At 41.6% G+C, this 19,566-nt stretch overlaps 2 protein-coding genes across 2 annotated transcripts in view; one reads left to right on the top strand and one right to left on the bottom strand.

The window, feature by feature from the left end:
• The window catches only part of LOC306878690 (insulin-like growth factor-binding protein 2-A), a 32,746-nt gene extending 19,460 nt beyond the window's left edge, over positions 1–13,286 (top strand). Inside the window, exons 2-4 of the mRNA XM_079431175.1 lie at positions 4,759–4,928; positions 5,903–6,043; positions 12,141–13,286. Of these exons, the coding sequence (XP_079287301.1) occupies positions 4,759–4,928; positions 5,903–6,043; positions 12,141–12,293 (464 nt within the window). The 3' untranslated portion in view covers positions 12,294–13,286. The remainder of the gene's footprint in view (positions 1–4,758; positions 4,929–5,902; positions 6,044–12,140) is intronic.
• A 204-nt stretch (positions 13,287–13,490) lies between these two features.
• LOC306879704 (insulin-like growth factor-binding protein 5) lies at positions 13,491–19,242 on the bottom strand. The gene is made up of 4 exons (XM_079432846.1): positions 18,510–19,242; positions 15,852–16,051; positions 15,602–15,721; positions 13,491–15,445 (listed from the first exon to the last, which is right to left on the bottom strand). Exons 1-4 carry the CDS (start codon positions 18,832–18,834, stop codon positions 15,308–15,310), a joined length of 783 nt encoding a protein of 260 aa, XP_079288972.1. The 5' UTR covers positions 18,835–19,242; the 3' UTR covers positions 13,491–15,307.
• Positions 19,243–19,566: the final 324 nt, after the last annotated feature.

Below are 19,566 nucleotides of genomic sequence, written 5' to 3'. Positions count from 1 at the left end.
TAAGGGACAACAATATTTGCCCCCAGGGAATTTATTTTCAGGGACATAGTTGCCCCAGGGAATTTGTTTTCAAGGCCATTTGCCATATGCACAATTTTTATAATTACCTTTTTGTAATTATAGCATATTGTCTTTATGTTGAATACTAAAATGTAACCATTTACTTCAATCAATTAAAATACTATAGACTGCTAGCAATCAAATTTTTTCAGTATCAACAAAGGTCATCTTTACACTGTAAAGGTGGAACATTGCAGCTATTTACAGATCAATGCATAACAATTGCATAATATTTTATAATTTAAATAGCCTAAATAACGTATAAAGTATATATAAAATGTACATTTAAAAAAATATATTTATTAAAAAAGGAATTAAAAAGTAAATTATTGCTGGGTTGGGCTGCAGTAAGCATGCACACTGAACCAAACAGCAGATTTCTTCATCACTGGAGACAAATGGCCATTGGCCATTGCATTTATACACATAACAGAAATGTGTGTGATTGGTTACAATGCTCAACTCTGCAACAAAACGCATAAAATGAAATCCTCAATGCAGGGTGAGCAGATTTAAAGGTCTAACTTTAATTGAGGCAGCTTTCTTTCCCTTATCTAGAACTTGGGTGGCACTTTGTTCATTTTGGTGCCATTCTTCCAAGCCTGCCATGCACAGAGAAAAGTAGCTCCAGCTGTGGATAGCACTGAGCTGAAAGTTTGTTGTCACAACGAACAGAAAAAAATGACCATGAATCATTCATAGAGCTGCAACACAGACCTATCAATTTTACGTTTTTAACCATTAATATTTAGATCACCTCTCAAAAGAAGATAAACAAAGATATGCAACTTTTGGGCCCTAGTGATCCATATACAGTACCTGTCACATTATTTCTGTTACGGGGCTGACGAGACGTGAGACGTGCGGATCCATATGCAAAGCTTTATTATACATGGTCATACAGGCAGGGTCAGGAGACAGCAAACAGGTATGGCAGAGGCAAGACAGAGCAATCCGTGGAGCAAGCGTGGGTCGACGAACGGCGAACAGTATCCAAAGGGGCAAGGCAGAGAGATAATCCAGAAACGAAAGCAATAATCCCAACGGGGAGCGAACACAGTCCAAACAGCAAGGCAAAGGGTAAATCCAGGAAAACACGGGCAGGGTCAGACACGGCAAGAAAGACAAGGCAAGACTAAGACTATGACTCTGGCTCTGTAAAGTAGCTATCCCTGGGAGAGTGATAAGTGCTGACACAATTACAGGAACAAAACAGAAACACGGAATGGCACGGTAAAGCAGCTAGCGCTAGGTGAGCACTAAATGCAAACGATACTCGGCCGTGACCAAGAGCAAGTCCCAGGCTTAAATAGTGTGTGTAATAATGAGAATCAGATGAGTGTGCTCAGTGTGATTCTGGCTTGACAGCGGAGACGTGGTGTGACTCTGGCTTGACAGCAGAGACGTGGTGTGACTCTGGCTTGACAGCGGAGACGTGGTGTGACTCTGGCTTGACAGCGGAGACGTGAGCAGGCTCTGGCTTGACAGCGGAGACGTGAGCAGGCTCTGGCTTGACGTGAGCAGACTCTGGCTTGACGTGAGCAGACTCTGGCTTGACGTGAGCAGACTCTGGCTTGACGTGAGCAGACTCTGTCTTGACGGCGATGACATGAAGGGGTGCTGTTGCTGCTGCCATTTTGCGAGTGAGTGCGGTGTTGCGTTCCTCCGTGACACCCACAGTGAACGAAGAGCCCACACACAGCAAAGCATAATCCATATACTGAGCGAGTGACGCACGGGGACCCTCACGGATTAAACGTGATTTGAGTGGTTGGTTAATGCCCTCACAAAAGAAGTCAATAAGTGCATAGTCCGGAAGATCAGAAAAATGGGTGAGGTCTAAATACTCTTGTATATACTCCTCGAGCGGTCTCAAACCCTGCTCGAGGGTTAACAACAGTTGTGCAGTGTCCATACCTGGCCAATGTCCACTAGAAAAGCCGCTGGATCCTTTTTTGGCCGAGTATTCTGTTACGGGGCTGACGAGACGTGAGACGTGCGGATCCATATGCAAAGCTTTATTATACAACATGGTCATACAGGCAGGGTCAGGAGATAGCAAACAGGTATGGCAGAGGCAAGACAGAGCAATCCGTGGAGCAAGCGTGGGTCGACGAACGGCGAACAGTATCCAAAGGGGCAAGGCAGAGAGATAATCCAGAAATGAAAGCAATAATCCAAACGGGGAGCGAACACAGTCCAAACGGCAAGGCAAAGGGTAAATCCAGGAAAACACGGGCAGGGTCAGACACGGCAAGAAAGACAAGGCAAGACTAAGACTATGGCTCTGGCTCTGGCTCTGTAAAGTAGCTATCCCTGGGAGAGTGATAAGTGCTGACACAATTACAGGAACAAAACAGAAACACGGAATGGCACGGTAAAGCAGCTAGCGCTAGGTGAGCACTAAATGCAAACGATACTCGGCCGTGAGCAAGAGCAAGTCCCAGGCTTAAATAGTGTGTGTAATAATGAGAATCAGATGTGTGTGCTCAGTGTGATTCTGGCTTGACAGCGGAGACGTGGTGTGACTCTGGCTTGACAGCAGAGACGTGGTGTGACTCTGGCTTGACAGCGGAGACGTGAGCAGGCTCTGGCTTGACAGCGGAGACGTGAGCAGGCTCTGGCTTGACGTGAGCAGACTCTGGCTTGACGTGAGCAGACTCTGGCTTGACGTGACTGCCGGACTATGCACTTATAGATTTTTTTTGCGAGGGCATTAATCAGCCGCTCCGGTCAAAGTTGATCCGCGAGGGTCCCCGTTCATCTCTCAGTCAATTTATGAACTATGCTTTGCTGTGTGTGGGCTCTTCTTTTACTGTGGGTGTCGCGGAGGAACGCGACACCGCACTCACTCACAAAATGGCGGCAGCAACAGCACCCCTTCACGTCTCTGCTGCCAAGCCAGAGTCTGCTCACGTCATGCCTGCCAAGCCAGAGTCTGCTCACGTCATGCCTGCCAAGCCAGAGTCACACCACGTCTCAGTGCTCCAGCCAGAGTCACACCACGTCTCAGTGCTCCAGCCAGAGTCACACCACGTCTCAGTGCTCCAGCCAGAGTCACACCACGTCTCAGTGCTCCAGCCAGAATCACACTGAGCACACACATCTGATTCTCATTATTACACACACTATTTAAGCCTGGGACTTGCTCTTGCTCACGGCCGAGTATTGTTTAGCATTTATCACTCCCCAAGCGATAGCTACTTTACAGAGCCATAGTCTAAGTCTAGCCTTAGTCTTGCCTTGTTTTCCTGCCGTGTCTGACCCTGCCCGTGTTTCCTGGATTTACCCTTAGCCTCTGCCGTTTGGACTCTGTTCGCTCCCCGTTTGGATTATTGCTCTCGTCTCTGGATTATCTCTCTGCCTTGCCCCTTTGGATACTGTTCGCCGATCGTCGACCCACGCTTGCTCCACGGATTGCTGTGTCTTGCCCTTGCCATACCTGTTTGCCCCTGTCTAACCCTGCCTGTTTTCTGACCATGTTTTGTAATAAAGCTTTGCATATGGATCCGCACGTCTCACGTCTCGTCAGCCCCGTAACAATTTCAAACACTAAAAACAGTGAGACATTCTAAAATACTTGATGTGAAAAACAATCAGAGGTGTAAAAAATACTCAAACATTTTACTCAAGTGAAAGTACAGATACTCAAGTGAAAAGTATCAACTTAAAAGTACAAGTATCTGGCCAAAAACATACTTGAGTAAAAGTAAAAAAGAACAACTTTAAATTGTACTCAAGTTTTAAAAAATTAGAAGTAAATTTTTTTTTTCTCACAGATATACAGAAGTTTTGTTAAAGGGAGAAAACAAAACAAAATGCACAGGTCAAACATGCATATAGTGCAACAACAACATTTAAAATGCAGCACAGTGGAACACACACACACACACACACACACAAATACAGGGAAAGATATATATGTATATATATATATATATATATATATATATATATATATATATATATATATATATATATATATATATATATATATATATATATATATATATAATTTATCTTATATATTTATTTCATTTATCAGATGAACATAAACTAAGAGTTTAGAAAAAAAAAAAAAACATCTCTCTTTTTATAATGCAAGTGTATGGGACATCTAAAAATTAATATTACAGTAACTCATACAACCCCTGTTAATGAATCAGTGTCTTGTTAAGTGAAATAATAAATACAAAAAATACCAATATTTTAAACTTGACTGTTGTGTTCACTTTGTGTGGTTTCTGAAGTGGTCCTATCCCCTTGCATTATACAGACGAAAAATCTTTTCATGTGTTCATCTGAAGAAAGAAAGTCATAAACATCTGGGGCGACATGAGGATGAGTAAATGACGAGAGAATTTTCATTTTTGGGTGAACTATTCCTTTGAATAGCAAGATGTAATTCTACTTGAATAAAGTACAGATCCCCCAAAATAATACTTAAGTAATCAAGTAAAATTACTCAAGTATTTTACACCCCTGAAAACAATTGCTCTTCTACAAGAGTGTGTCATCATGCAAAAACTGAATACTAGTGGCATGGCTGCTGAAATATTTTTTGTAGACCAATATGGATTTTAGATATAAAGGCTAAAAGAAATATGTACGAATACCCTGTTATACCTCAGTCATAAGAATATTAAGATCACTTTTTGACAAATTTGAACTTAAAAATATATTGTGTCCTATCATCAGTTGAGGTACAGGACTCTTTGGACATTGGTCTGACTGAAGTTCCTCCCATAAGGAAGCCCACCAAAGACAGTCCATGGAAGGAAAGTGCTGTCCTTCAACACCGTCAGCAGCTGAAGACCAAGATGAAGTACAATAAAGTTGAGGACCCTAAAGCACCGCATGCCAAACAGGTAGGTGATGAAAATCATAAATAAAATCTATAAAATTGTTTTGATCTTCTCTCTGATTTCTGTGAGTATCTTTGCGCGGTATATATATATATATATATATATTTAAGGGAAGTCGTGGCCTAATGGTTAGAGAGTCGGACTCGTAATCCAAAGGTTGCGGGTTCGAGTCTCGGGCCGGCAGGGATTGTAGGTGGGGGGAGTGAATGTCCAGCGCTCTCTCCACCCTCAATACCACGACTGAGGTGCCCTTGAGCAAGGCACCGAACCCCCAACTGCTCCCCGGGCGCCGCAGCATAAATGGCTGCCCACTGCTCTGGGTGTGTGTTCACGGTGTGTGTGTGTGTTCACTGCTGTGTGTGTGCACGTTGGATGGGTTAAATGCAGAGCACGAATTCCGAGTATGGGTCACCATACTTGACAGTATGTCACTTCACTATATATTATTTTAATTAAATTTTTTACTAATTTCTGCATTCTAATGTTATAAGATGTATGTAAAGTGTGAATCTGCCATAGTTGTTCCAAACATGGACAAAACATGTTGTTCCAATTGACTTATGATTAATAATTGTCTCTGGAGCTTATTTATCTTGACTGAGGGCCTTGACCACAATACAATGATCAAATCTGATCAGTCTGTATACTTCAAATGCACAGTAACATGTACAAAGCGTTTTTTATTATTATTATTTTTTCAGGCTCAGTACACATCATTATTTTCAGGTCCCATTACCCTCAATAAACACCCACAAATGATGCAAATGTATTAGTAAGATTTTAATGCTGTGTGTGCATTATAAATTTAGAGAATGAGAATAGCTCATTTTACATTAATTAAATCATAGGGTAAGAAAAGCCGTTTGGGAGTAGATTTGATTTTAACCTGAGAAATGAATGTTAATTATGACAGCATTACGAACATACCAATCTGAACTCCATTTAAAAATTCAAACACATTTATTTATATGTTTTAGAGCCAGTGTCAGCAGGATCTTGACCAGGTACTGGAAAGGATTGCAAAAATACCCTTCAGAGATAACAGGGGTCCCCTGGAGGACCTTTATTCCCTGCACATACCCAACTGTGACAAGAGGGGGCAGTACAACCTGAAACAGGTATTTAATTCCCTATTCAGCAGCAACTAGTTCAAAGCAACATCATTTTTTTTTTTGTAGATTTGCCATATCTGGGTGGACATTAAATACTTTTTGGATCGTTTACATGTTTTGCAGGGTGACTTCCAATAATCCATCTAAACCTATTTTAATAAGAACTGTGGTAATTCTTTAATATTAAACAAAACTGTGCAGGCAGGCAACTTTTAACACATGATATTAATTGTCTTAATATTAAGACTATATGGAATATTTGTACCACTTTAAAATGAATTTCTCTAATGGATCATTTACCATAACCTTGCAAAGCCAGAGATTAGAAAAAAAAAATGAAGAAAGAAAGAAAGAAATGTAACATTTACATTCATGGCAATTTAGTGATCCTACAATCAAATCGGGAGGAGCTTGTTTATCTAGTTGTTTTATTTAATCTTGTCAACCTAGCTCTGCTTACTTCACTCCAGTGACAGTTCATCCCTCTCATTTCTTCCCATCTCCTTCTCCTCACATCTCATCTCTTATTTTCTTAATCTTTTTCTCTCTCTCTCTCTCTCTTGATCCTTTATTTATTGCTTTAGTCTGAGGGATCTTAAATCTTCTGACCCACCTTAACTGATGTTGCACCAAAGTTGATGCATTTTTTGTGGAGAACTTATCCTGCTTATCTGAAGAAATCATTAAAATGTATGCATTTACCAGAAACATTTATACAAAGTGAATTACAGTGCATTCAAGGCATACATCTTATCAGCTCATGCATTCTGGGAATCAAACCCATGATCTTGGCACCACTAATGAGCTGTGTCCGAAGACGCTAGGGGAACGCCTTCAGCGTAACCGGCTCTGAATACTATATAAGTGAATAAGTGTTATGTGTCCAATGGATGGGCGTCACGGGCGAGGTGATGAAATGACCAGCTGGTACAAAAGCGGTGAACCCGGCGTCAGCTTTCTGTCATTCAGCTAGCGCTCTGTGTCTCTGTGAGTCATATTTGGTATTGTCTGTCTGTTCGCACAAGGGCCAAAGCAAACAATACAAGCAGTGTGTTCCTCCCTACGGTAATGTGATGGGGATGAGTGAGCGTGGTTACAGAGCGATGCCGTGTGTGGAACAGACGCTCACGAGTTATCTGTCCCCCGACACGGCATCGTCTCTGAAGGCTCCGACCCTGCTCACCAAGCCACTGCGCTCTTCGTCGACACTTGTGGGCAAGGGGTATGCGGCAGCAGGTCAGGCTGGCTTGTGTCTGCACACCATGGAGTTAGATGAGGGCGAGGGATTTAGTGCGGAGGATATTACCGCTGATTTGTTGCTCCGCACCACCAAGGAGACCGCCCGTGCCATCTGCAGACTGTTCTTCAGGCGAAGAGGTCTTCGGCCAAGAAGCCCTGGGGCTGGTGGCCCAGCACTTATGAGGGTAGCCCCCGCTGGGGAAGAGCGGCGATCACTGCAACACACGGTGCTCAGGAGGTTGATCTGCTAACCCTGCCACATACGGTGTTCCAGGGTGCAGTGATCCCCAGTGAGCAAACATCTCAGTTTCTTCCGCCCGGAAAGCTCCATTGCGGCTACGAGGCATCTACATACTCAATTACATCGACGGTTGATTCTCGCTCAATCAGAGCGGATGGTGGCTCAACATCGAGATGTTGTTCTCGCTCACATGAAAGTGTTGGGGTTAAGACTGAACGCCAAGAAGAGTGTGCTTTCTCCAAGATAAGAGAACCACTTATCTTAGTGTGGTGTGGGATTCGACCACGATGCAGGCACGTATGTCCCCTGCTCGGATCAAGTTGATCCTCACGGAAGTCAGGAGAGTGAAAGAAGGCCAGTCACTCACTGTCAAGCAGTTTCAGAGACTGCTGGGTCTGATGGCAGCTGCGTCCAACGTGATACCTATTGGCCTGCTGTACATGAGACCCCTACAATGATGGCTCTAGACCAAGGGGTTCTCCCCGAGGGGAAACCTGCTTCGCATGAACAAGGTCACGCGGCGGTGCCTACATGCCTTAGACATGTGGAGACAACCTTGGTTCTTGTATCAGGGCCTGGTGCTGGGAGCTCCTTGTCGCCGCGTAACGCTAGCGACAGACGCGTCCCTCACCGGTTGGGGAGCGGTCATGAGTGGCCACCCTGCCCGCGGTCTGTGGAGTCGTCATCATCTCGCTTGGCACATCAACCGGCTGGAGATGCTGGCCGTGTTTCAGGCTCTGAAACACTTTCTCCCAGACCTAAGAGATCACTATGTGTTGGTGCGCTCCGACATCACAGTGGTGGTCTCTTATATCAACCACCAAGGAGGTCTGCGCATCAGATCCTTGTGTGGTCCCCGGGCAAACTCCTCTCACTGAGTGCAGTCTACATCCCTGGGCATCTCAATGTGGGAGCAGACATCCTGTCGAGACAGGGGCTGTGGCCAGGGGAATGGATGATTTTCACCGAGCTGGTGAAGCAGATCTGGAGAGTGTTTGGCCAGGCACAGGTGGACCTCTTCGCTACTCAGGAGACAGTGCAATGTCCCCTCTAGTACTCTCTAGTTCATCCAGCTCCACTGGGGCTGGATGCCATGTTGCAGACGTGGCCGAGGCTTCGTCTTTATGCCTTTCCCCCGATTGCTCTACTCTTCGGAGTTCGGGAGAGAGTGCGCCGGGACGGGGTCCGGCTGCTGCTAGTAGCCCCGTTCTGGCCAGGCTGAGTATGGTTCTCGGACCTGATTTCTCTCCACGACGGCGTTCTCCATGGGAGATTCCCGTCAGGTGAGATCTCCTCTCACAGGCAGGAGGCACACTTGTGCACCTCTGCCCGGAGTTATGGAAGCTGTGCAGGGTTAACCCACTCCACCTTGAAGGTTTATGTGGCTGCGATTTCGGCCTACCACACCTCTCTTGGTGGACAGTCGGTGGGTAGACACCCCCTAGTTACACGTTTCCTCCGTGGTGCACTGAGGCTAAGGTCCCCAGTACGGTCCCGGATTCCTCTTTGGGACCTGGCTGTGGTGTTGGATGCTCTCTGTAGGCCTCCCTTCGAGCCTATTGAGGAGATCTGTGATCACCATCTCACCCTGAAAACTGTGTTTCTTCTGGTGACTTCTTCTCTGAAGAGAGTTGGGGATCTGCTGGCCCTGTCAGTGGCCCCTACTCACTTGGACTTTGCGCCCGGCTTGGCCAAAGCCTTTTTGTACCCTCGTGCAGGGTACGTCCCCAAAGTTCCTTCTGTCACACCACAGCCTGTTGTACTGCAGGCCTTCAGTCCTCCTCCGTTTCAGGAGCCTGACCAGCTAAGGCTTAACTGTATGTGTCCAGTGCGAGCAACTTCTGATTTGCTATGGTCCCCCTAAGAGAGGTCTTCCTGCTTCCAAGCAGACCCTCAGTCGGTGGCTTGTGGATGCCATCAACATTGCCTACGAGTCCTCTGACCTCCCCTCGCCGATGGGAGTCAGGGCTCATTCCACTAGGAGTGTGGGGGCCTCCAAGGCCTTTCTCGCAGGTGTCCCAATACAGGACATCTGCAACGCTGCAGGATGGTCTACGCCCCTGACTTTTGTCAGGTTCTACGGCTTGGACATGCGGGCCACTCCAGGCTCTTCCGTCCTCTTGCCCTAGATGTGCTCCACAGGGATACACACTGGGCAAGGACGGGTAAGTCTGGCAGCGTGGATATCTCGTTCCCCTAGCGTCTTCGGACGCAGCTCGAGTTCCTGAAGAGGAACGTCTTAGGTTACGCATGTAATCCCAGTTCCTCGAGGGAACGAGACGCTGGGTCTTGATGCCACACTTCCGACATCCCTGCCAGCGCTTGCTTCATTCCAGAAGCTGACGCCGGTTTCACCGCACGTGCTTTTGTACCAGCAGGTCGGTCATTACGTCACCCCGTCCGTGACGTCTCGCCCATCCATTGGACAGATTTCACTTGTATTCAGAGCCGTTATGCTGAAGGCGTTCCCCTAGCGTCTTCGGACGCAGCGTCTCGTTCCCTCGAGGAACTGGGGACGGGACGTAACCTAAGACGTTTTACGTTTAACTTTAAACAGGAATACAAACAAATAAATGCCTTAAAGGAATATTCTATACAAGTTCAATTTCAATACAAGTTCAAATCAATTTGTGGCCCAATATTTAGTGCATAAAAATAAGGGAAAAGTGAAACATAGGTTATTTTATTCCACTTATCGTGGAAATTAATTGTGCCTATTCTTTTTAAAGAATTTAAAAGTAGAGAACTTAAAGAACTTAAAAGTAGGAATTATGTAAAAATGCTGTTTGTGGACTACAGTTCAGCGTTTAACACCATAATTCCCTCCACACTCACCTCCAAGTTGGAGGTCCTTGGTCTCAGCACATACTTGTGCCAATGGATCTCCAGCTTCCTGAAGGACAGACAGCAAGCCGTACGGATGGGTAAACACACCTCATCCTCCATCACCCTAAGTACTGGAGCCCCTCAAGGTTGTGTTCTGAGCCCCCTGCTGTACTCACTGTACACTTATGACTGTGTGGCCACTTCCAACTCCACCACCATCATCAAGTTTGCTGATGACACTGTTGGTGTTGGGCCTGATCTCAGACAACGACGAGACGGCCTACATACAGGAGATTAAGAACCTGGAGAGTTGGTGCCAGGTGAATAGTCTACACCTGAACATCAGCAAAACTAAGGAGCTGATAGTGGACTTCAGTACGAAGCAGGAGCGGTCATACCAGCCGATCACGATCAACGGGACTCCAGTGGAGAGAGTGGACAGCTTCAGATACCTGGGTTTTCACATCACGCAGGACTTGACTTGGTCCTGTCATACCAGCACCCTGGTGAAGAAGGCCAGGCAGCGTCTGTACCATCTGAGACGCTTAAGGGACTTTAGACTTCCCTCTCGGGTGCTTAAGACTTTTTACACCTGCACCATCGAGAGCGTCCTGACGGGCAGCATCACTTCCTGGTTCGGGAACTGCACTATGCAGGACAGACGAGCCCTCCAGAGGGTGGTGCGTTCAGCGGAACGTACCATTCACACCGAGCTCCCTGACCTGCAGGAGATCTACAGCAAGCGGTGCCTGACCAGGGCCAGGAAGATAGTGAAGGACCTCAGCCATCCCAACAATGGACTCTTTTCTCTGCTGCGTTCAGGGAGATGCTTCCGCTCCATGAAGGCGAACACAGAGAGAATGAGGAGGAGCTTCTTCCCGCAGGCCATTCGGAGTCTTAACCTCTCTCCACTCTAAGCACATCACCCCACACTTCCACTTTGCACATTTTCAAATACAATCTGCACTAATTTGTAGAAGGTTACGTAAGGATAAATGAGTGGGACTTACATACCATTTGTCTTTTGTCTTTAGTATTCCTTTTACTCACTTATACACTTTACTGCACTGCACAGCACACGGACACTTTATCACTGACATACACTTTACTTTTTATAGAATCTATATAGAATCATTCTATTTTTTATTCTTCATATCTATTTTTATTCTCATATCTATTTTTAATTTTATTTTTATTGCTAGTTCATTTCTGTATATATGTTTACTGTACTTTTTCTATTTGTATTTTTGTAAACTTGAGGTTTTTCTTAATTTTGTTGGACAATTTGTTGGACAGTCGTACAATACATTTCACTACATGTCGTACTATGTATGTATATGTATGTGACAAATAAATTTTGAATTTGAATTTGAATTTGAAATGTTGAAAAGCTTATAATTTTATAAAGTCACTTAAATTATCCTGTCTATACCTTTATTAAAACTGTATTTCTTGAGCTGTAATTTGTTTTCTTTTTTAACAGTCATTTTAAGGTTTTAGGGTTAATGCATTCGGTTGTCAAATTTCAAAATTGATATTATTTCACATAGAATGACTAAGCAATTTTTCCACACTAAAATCATGTTAATATGCACATTGTTTACTTTGATGTAAACAAAAAGGGTGTTGCACATTATTCTCAGTATTCCCTTAACTGCCATTGAAAGTGCTTTTTAAAAGAAAAGCCTTTTTAAAAATGTTTTTATGGTAACCATTATATAGCCACAAATGTGTCAATTAAACTTTAAACGCTAAACTTAGTTCTAAAAGCTCGTTTGATTATTGTGTGTGTTTCAGTGTAAGATGTCAGTGAATGGACATCGTGGTGAGTGCTGGTGCGTGAATCCACACACAGGAAGACGCATCCCCACCTCTCCACTGATAAGGGGTGATCCTAACTGCAGCCAGTACCTTGAGGACATGGATCCCTCTGTGGACCCTCAAAACTAACAATGTCCTCCTATCCCTTCCCATCTTGACCTTCAAGCCTACAAACCCACACAAAAGGAGTCAGTGCTTTACACTCTCTAAACAAGCTACCAATATACCTTGTGTTTATACATTTTCTTTTTTTTTGCGATTGTAGATTTGAGATGGTTTGACACAGTATTGTTACAGTTAAAGTACTGATATAACTGAACTGATAGTATTAATTCAATCCAAGCTAATTGATGACATATGACCAGTGGACTGAGATAAGCAGACTCATACTACTGCTTTTCTGTAGGAAAATAACTAGGATTGTAAAACTTACCTTTAACACTTTCACATACTTCGTATGTATCTTGTACTAACTAATAATGATGTATACGTTGTATTTCTCTCGTGATATTACTGGTGCTATTTGTCAGTACATTTCTTTTATAAGTTGCCCTCTCTCATATTGTGCAGGAATGCTATAGTAGTGCTATAGTAATGCCACAGTTTTTATTGGATAGGACAGTGTTCCTTTTGACAAACACTGAAGCACTACATTGTAAGTTGGTGAGCTAGTGCCTTACCTTAAAAGATTTACAGAAATAAATTATATGGGGCTGCTTATAAAATCTTAAATCTTTTGGCTTAAAAAAAACCCTGATGTATGCTAACAAAAGTTGTTCTCTTAATTTTCTGTTAATGCATCAGGAGTATTCAAACCATGTAGTACTAGAACTACACAGTTTGTATTAATGCAGTTGATGTTTTGTATCAATTGCATATAACTACTGACATCTGGTGGTCACACAAAGGAAGAGAAAACAATTATATAATGCTGCATAAAAAGTCAATGAAGATGAGTTAAATAGATTTACTAGAGCCGTTTACTAACTATTTTAACTTAACATTGTGATTTACTTTGTGCAAATTTTATACACAGTTCAACCTTGCTGTTAGGTGTCATTTTCACTTGGTATCTTGGACCCAATGTTTTACATGTACACAAATAAAGAAGTATTTCAAGGTATTATTTGCAGTTTTTTTTTCTCAAGTGACAAAAGTCATAGGTGCCTTCAAATCATTCACGAAGACAGAACAAAAACATTAACTAAATTTATATATAAAATCTAAAATATATATATTTAAAGAAATGCAAAAAACTGTATGCTCTTCTCAAACTGTATCTGATGAAGCACAGTACACAGACAAAATAAAATCAGTTTCTATTATTATATCTGAATATCTTTATATTCATATATTTATTAAATAAATGTTTTGTCTTTACAAAAGAGACAAAAATAAGACTACATAAATTCACACGGCAAATAAATATTGCACACAGGTAATTAGATGTGATACAAAGAATTTGATCATCCATATTATTTGATTTTGGCTCATATTAAACAAACTATTAAATTAAGAAGAATAAGAATCTATACTAACTTGTCACAATGCTCTGCTTTGTATTTTTGTCTCATAACAGTGAGCCTAACTCCACCACATGGAGTGTTATCATTCAGAATCCTTTCCATGTTACTCAAGAGTAACAAGAGTAATATTGTCCTTTAAATCTCACAGAATTAAGAAACTTTGAGGATTATGGCTAAAATAAAACTGAGTCAATCTGGTTTACAGGTGAGGATGGCAGAGGGTTTTCTACAATTCTGCAAACAGGGAACAATTCTGAACTGTTGTTAGCCTCTGATCTGATACATACGTCACACATGCAATGCAAATAATCTCATAAGCATGAAGAGCATATTTTTGATACCATTAAGTGGAAAATGTGGTTGCACCAAATTGAAGTCTGTGGGCCAGCACCTAATAGTACCTTTGGTACTGTACTACTATGGCATTTTCATAATGCAAATAATCTCAATTTGCCTACTTTTTAAGAACATTGAATTTGCTTTTTTTGAATCTACACTCCTCCAAACTAAAGGTCAGCATTATGAGTGTTTGTGTTTTCCCTCTGTGGCCCCTTTGATGTAAATCAGTATTCAAATATTTGAGTAGAAAAAGGCACTGAGATTTCCATAAGAACCCAAGGACCCTGATCTGTTAAAGATTGAAAAAATAGAAAAGTGGCTGGTTGTTTTGTCACCATTGTGCATTCAAATGTTAAATGTTGAGTCTTTCTTATTCAGTAGTGATTTACGTAAACTGCATGTGTATACAGTATATGTGTGTAAGCTTATTGAGAGGTTGTGCTCCGCTTTCTTTCGTAGGGTGTTTGTTTGTTTTTACAGTGCACTAAAACAGTGGTTATTAGAATATAAATTTCCCTATATCATTCAGGCTGGCAAAATAATGCGCCAAGACAATAAACTAATGCGCTGAAACCTTTGGAAAGGGTTGAACAAAACAACTGATAAACACAGTGTGTGAAGACTATACAAGTACTATTTAGTGAATAAGTGCTATGCCATGGACAAAAGCAAAGTCATATGAAACAGTGATATTACTATATGGGGATAGTTCACCCGAAATGCAAATTCTGCCATCATTCAACTCACCTTGTCATTCCAAAATTGTATGCATTTTATTTTTTCCAGTGGTAGACAAAAGTATACACAAAAGGTCTAATGTTTTAGACCCAGCTGACTTAAATTGTAGGGACAAAACTGTTGTAAATCTTATTTTGCATTCCAAAGAAGAAGGAGTGTCACATAGGGATAAATCAACATTGGGGTGGGTAAATAATGACAGAATTTTCAATTTTGGGTGAACTGTTCCTTTAAGATCATAAAACCTTCTAAGATGTCTATGATAAGATATAGTAGAAACTAGTCCATGACTCTAGTACATTTGCCAAATGATACTTGATATATCCCACCAACCTTAATGACACATGAAGACCAAAAAGGTCAGTTGCATTATTCAATAGCTTGTGTGTATTGAGCATATGCTCTACTTAGCTTTAAAAGAGGCTGTTTTTTTTATGTAATATGGATTTTCCACAAATAAAGGTCAGACTTCTTAAGATTAGGATTAGAAATAATTGTCAAATCACATAATATGGTAAATGAAAGTGAGTGTACAATGTCTCATTCGTTGTTGTTGCTGTTGCTTTCAAGATCTTTGCATTGGATGTTGCTTCCATTAAAGTCAGTGCCCGGCATCTGAACTCCATGCTTGTTTACACACCAGCAGATGCCTCGCTTGCGCCCCCTGGAGGGTTTACACTATGACATAAAACCAAAAATGGACATCACAAAGTAAGCAATGTAACTTGACCCTGCCCTCAGACAAGAGCCATGTGTATATAGGAAAGAAAACTTTCCGACAACTAAGCTTGCCAGTAGCTGACATCTATAAACATGCTAAAGTCCAGAACTAACCTGTTTGCGCTTGTAGAAGCCTTTCTTATCACAGTTAGGCAGGTACAGCGAAAGAGCCACAATTCTTGAGTTGTCCTTCATCCTCTGGATAATTCCATCCAGCTTTCTTCGGCATGGACCCTGCAGTTAGCAGATATACCATTAACAGAACAGTCTGGAATAGGTTTTAGGCATCAATATAAACATTAACATAACAGAAACAGCATGAAAACATTAGTGTTTTTTTTTTCATTAGTGTTAATTTACGTACAATGTCAGATTGATGTTTGTCTTTTCCGAAGAGCGGGTATTCAAAATTGCCCCTGATCCTGAGTTTAGCCTCCTGTCTCTTCTGATCCTTTCGCATGGCCTGAGCCTTCTTGCTGTTAATGTGGTCTCGTTGGAATAATGGAACTTTGGCCTGAGGAAGAAGATCCTCTGTAACGTGGGTGTCTTCATGTGACTCACGATCTGAGAAGAGGACAATAATCAGATGCAATGGTATAACTGAGATCCATGTAACAAATACACCAGGTTTTTTTGCACTGTCAAGATGCCTGTATGTCAATCACAAAACAATCAAGACCATTGATTTAAGGCCACAATGGACAGGTATGCTTCAAGTTGCTTACAGTTGTCATTATCTATCCACAAGAAAGACTTTTATCTTCCTGCACTGGTCTTACAGCATATACCCTGAGAATGTTGCTGCTCAGTTTATAGGAATACTGCTTGTAAATAAGACTGTTGTAAAGCAAGACTGAGAGTGAGCCAATACTCTTGAGAGGAGACAACAGATCAACAGATTTCTGGTGTTTTTTTTAAGATGTTGGCTTTCTCGAGATGTCATCTCATAATGAAAACTTTTTTATTGAAAATAACTCTGTCAAGCATATTTCATTTAACGTGCCTTCCTCACAATATAACCACAAACTTATAGAAACTAGAAAAGTTATCTAAATTGGAAAACGCAAAAGGGCAGGCATTTCTGAATACACAGTCTGTAAAAACCTATCATGGAAGTTTTGGAAGTTACATTTTCACTTGTCATGGAATCAAATCAAGCATGGCAATAAGCAGTCAACAGTTTGAACTCAACCACCGGCTCTATTCTTTTAATTGTAAGCAGAGATGTCAGATGCTATCTTCAATTTGCCTAGTCTATACCCTCTTCCTCTCCCTCACACGTCACTGCGTTTGCCCAGCTGTACAGTGAGTAATCAGATTCAAGGGCTTGACCCCTTCCTTGTCCCTTCTGTGTCTTCTGGGGAAAATATAAGCAGCCAGGGTCACAATGGATGAGCAAATCTCTCAAGCCATTTGCGATGACATCACTGACAAATCGGAGAAAGACTTCAGCAAAGCTTGGAAATCATTGAATAAATCAACATTGTGCTTCCGCTTCTTTCTTAATCTGTTGTTTTATCATCTGCCAAGCATTAGTTAACCGGATCTTTTATTTGAGGGATATTACATTTTATTTTAGTGATGTGACAAGTGCACTTCCAAGTCTCCTAATCTGGGGGTATTGTTCTGGGAATGCATGCTAATCTGAGATCTGTGCAGCCCTGGGAGAGGTGGTGTGCTCATTCTTTCTCTCTGCTTTGTCTTCTAAATGTCTTTGGTTACATACTGTTAACATGCCTTCTATCACTAAAATCTCAATGTTATAATGAGATAATGAGATGGTGTTACAAAGGTGGCACCAAATGAGTGCAATTACACAAAATGTTTAATAAAGAGCCTCGCAAATGACATGCAGGGGAAAGAAGTTAATGTGGCTACGTATTTAGAAATCATTCCTACAACTTATTAATATAGTATGTGAAAATGTTTTTTATTATTATTTGTTAAGTTAATTTAGTTAAATTACAACCTAATTTTATTCATTTTTAACTTTTTAGAAAATTGCAACCATGTTTTACCAATTCTTGCGCTCAAAACTTGCATTGTCCTTTTAGTGATGAGACACATCTATGACTGCTGTTTGGCCAGAGACAGTTGGCTGGAAAAATACATTTTGTTTTAAATTTAGTTTTCACAACCAAAATAAAACTCAATCAAATAAATGTATCTCATCACTATGCATAGTTGCAGTAACACTTTTTTAATTTCGATCAACAATATAATTTTTTAGTTACAGACTTGTGAATTTATAAATATGCCACATGAAATAAATACAAATGTGAAAGTGATTTATTATTGAACCAAAGCAACATCATCACTCTTTTTGGTCAGAACTATAGAACTTTTAAGTAGCATTGTATCTTTACGCAGCATACTTTAGAGGCAGCATAGAGTCTTAACTCATTTATGTTACACTTTTTTAAAATGTTATTTATTATATTCAGAATGCCGCCTCATTCTTCCAGTTCGTTCTCTGTCAGAACCATTCTCAAGCCTTCCATTCTGGTCTAAATTTTTAACGACTTGCAAAATGAAGATACAGAGTGAAATAGCTGCAGCAGCTGTTTTCAGTAAATGTGATGAGATCGCATAATCACAGTTTTAAGAGTGCTGACAGCTGAATTAATCGCAGATTTTTATGGAGCTGAAAAGAAAGGCAGGGGAGGCTAAAGCCTGCGAAAGAGTGTGATAAAGAGAATGACAGAGAGATAGATCTGCGGGTGTGTGGGTGGGGGATTTTTGAAAAGGAATTTGATTTGAATACTAATTCTGTATTCAATAAATGTAAAAACTCATCCAGATCAAATAAATCCTACAAGATTTTCTGCTATGTCCTGACCTAGATAATACAGCATAGATAGATAGATAGATAGATAGATAGATAGATAGATAGATAGATAGATAGATAGATAGATAGATAGATAGATAGATAGATAGATAGATAGATAGATAGATAGAGTTTACCCAATATTCAATAATTTTTTTGCATACAAATGACCTTTTGCATGCCAGTAAAAATTACCTCTAAGCAGTGGTTTGTATAGTTTTTCGTTCATGCAAACTCCTTTGCCGTAAAGTAGAGCGTGCAGCGGCTTTTCCTCCCCGTTCCGAGGCAAGCAGCGCAGTCCCTGTCCACAAGTGCCCGTGTAGACTCCACACGCCTGCCCCTCGGTCAGTGCGCAGGTCAAGCAGCATCCGCAGCCGGGCTCCTTCACCACCTGACACCCCATCCGCACCGGAGGACACATGGACATCGCCTTCTGATCGCACGGCTCACAGGGCACGTACGAGGCAGAAAAGCCGGGTAGTCCCCATACAAATGTAATCAGATACAAACTTAGCAGCATTGTACTGTAGAGAACCTATTCCACCAGCCTTGAATTAGTAGAACCGACGCTTTCTGTCGTTTGAGATGTCCGAGAACGAAGATGTAGCGTCCGGTTGAAGGAAGAAAGTGTATCGGTATTTAAAAATATCAATTATCAATCCTCTCACCACTTGGTAGAATAATCCAATGGTGCATAACACCTGAGATCAAGCTTATAAATTAAAAGGCAATGCCCTAAAATGAAATGGGATTAGCGAAATTCAGGGGAAGAGCACAGACCTCAAAAATACGTGTAAGCAACACCGTCACCCTTAAATTAAAAAGGAAATCAATATGTGCTGGTTATATTAGAGGCTCTGCAGCTTAATCAAGTGTTCACCCTCGAGAGCTGCTGTCAGTATGAAGCTCTGCTCATGTTAACCGCGGTGAAGAGAGGCGCACTGCACTTCATTTAAAGGTACTGGTGGTTCTTGGGCGGATCCCGGAGTGATGCTGTGCATAAATGTAGCTTTCAGCTCAGGTTCAGATTAAGCGAAATGCTAGCAACAAAACTATATGAGATAATTAAATAGCATAGGCCTACTATAATTACTCTGACTTATTTTAAATAAAAATAAATTAAATTAAATTAACATAAATTTAAAGCCTATATAAAAGGTTTAATATTTCTGTTCGATGTTAACGAACGTCTTTTTAGGGTCCGTGTAGGGTTCATTTTTAATAGTTCAAAATAAAGGAATGAATATTGTTT

The sequence above is a fragment of the Barbus barbus genome (genome assembly GCF_936440315.1).
Source record: "Barbus barbus genome assembly, chromosome: 13".
NCBI classification, from domain to species: Eukaryota; Metazoa; Chordata; class Actinopteri; order Cypriniformes; family Cyprinidae; genus Barbus; species Barbus barbus.
The sequence above is the reverse complement of the archived record's forward strand: the minus strand, read 5'-3'. Positions and strand labels throughout refer to the sequence as shown.

Bases quoted from the DNA above. Each gene is read 5' to 3' on its own strand.
- LOC306879704 (XM_079432846.1), bottom strand. From the start codon at position 18,834: ATGCTGCTAAGTTTGTATCTGATTACATTTGTATGGGGACTACCCGGC. The intron at 16,052-18,509 runs GTAATTTTTACT...TCCTCTTCTCAG, and splicing joins ATACAAACCACTGCTTAGAG to ATCGTGAGTCACATGAAGAC. The intron at 15,722-15,851 runs GTACGTAAATTA...TGCTAACTGCAG, and splicing joins ACAAACATCAATCTGACATT to GGTCCATGCCGAAGAAAGCT.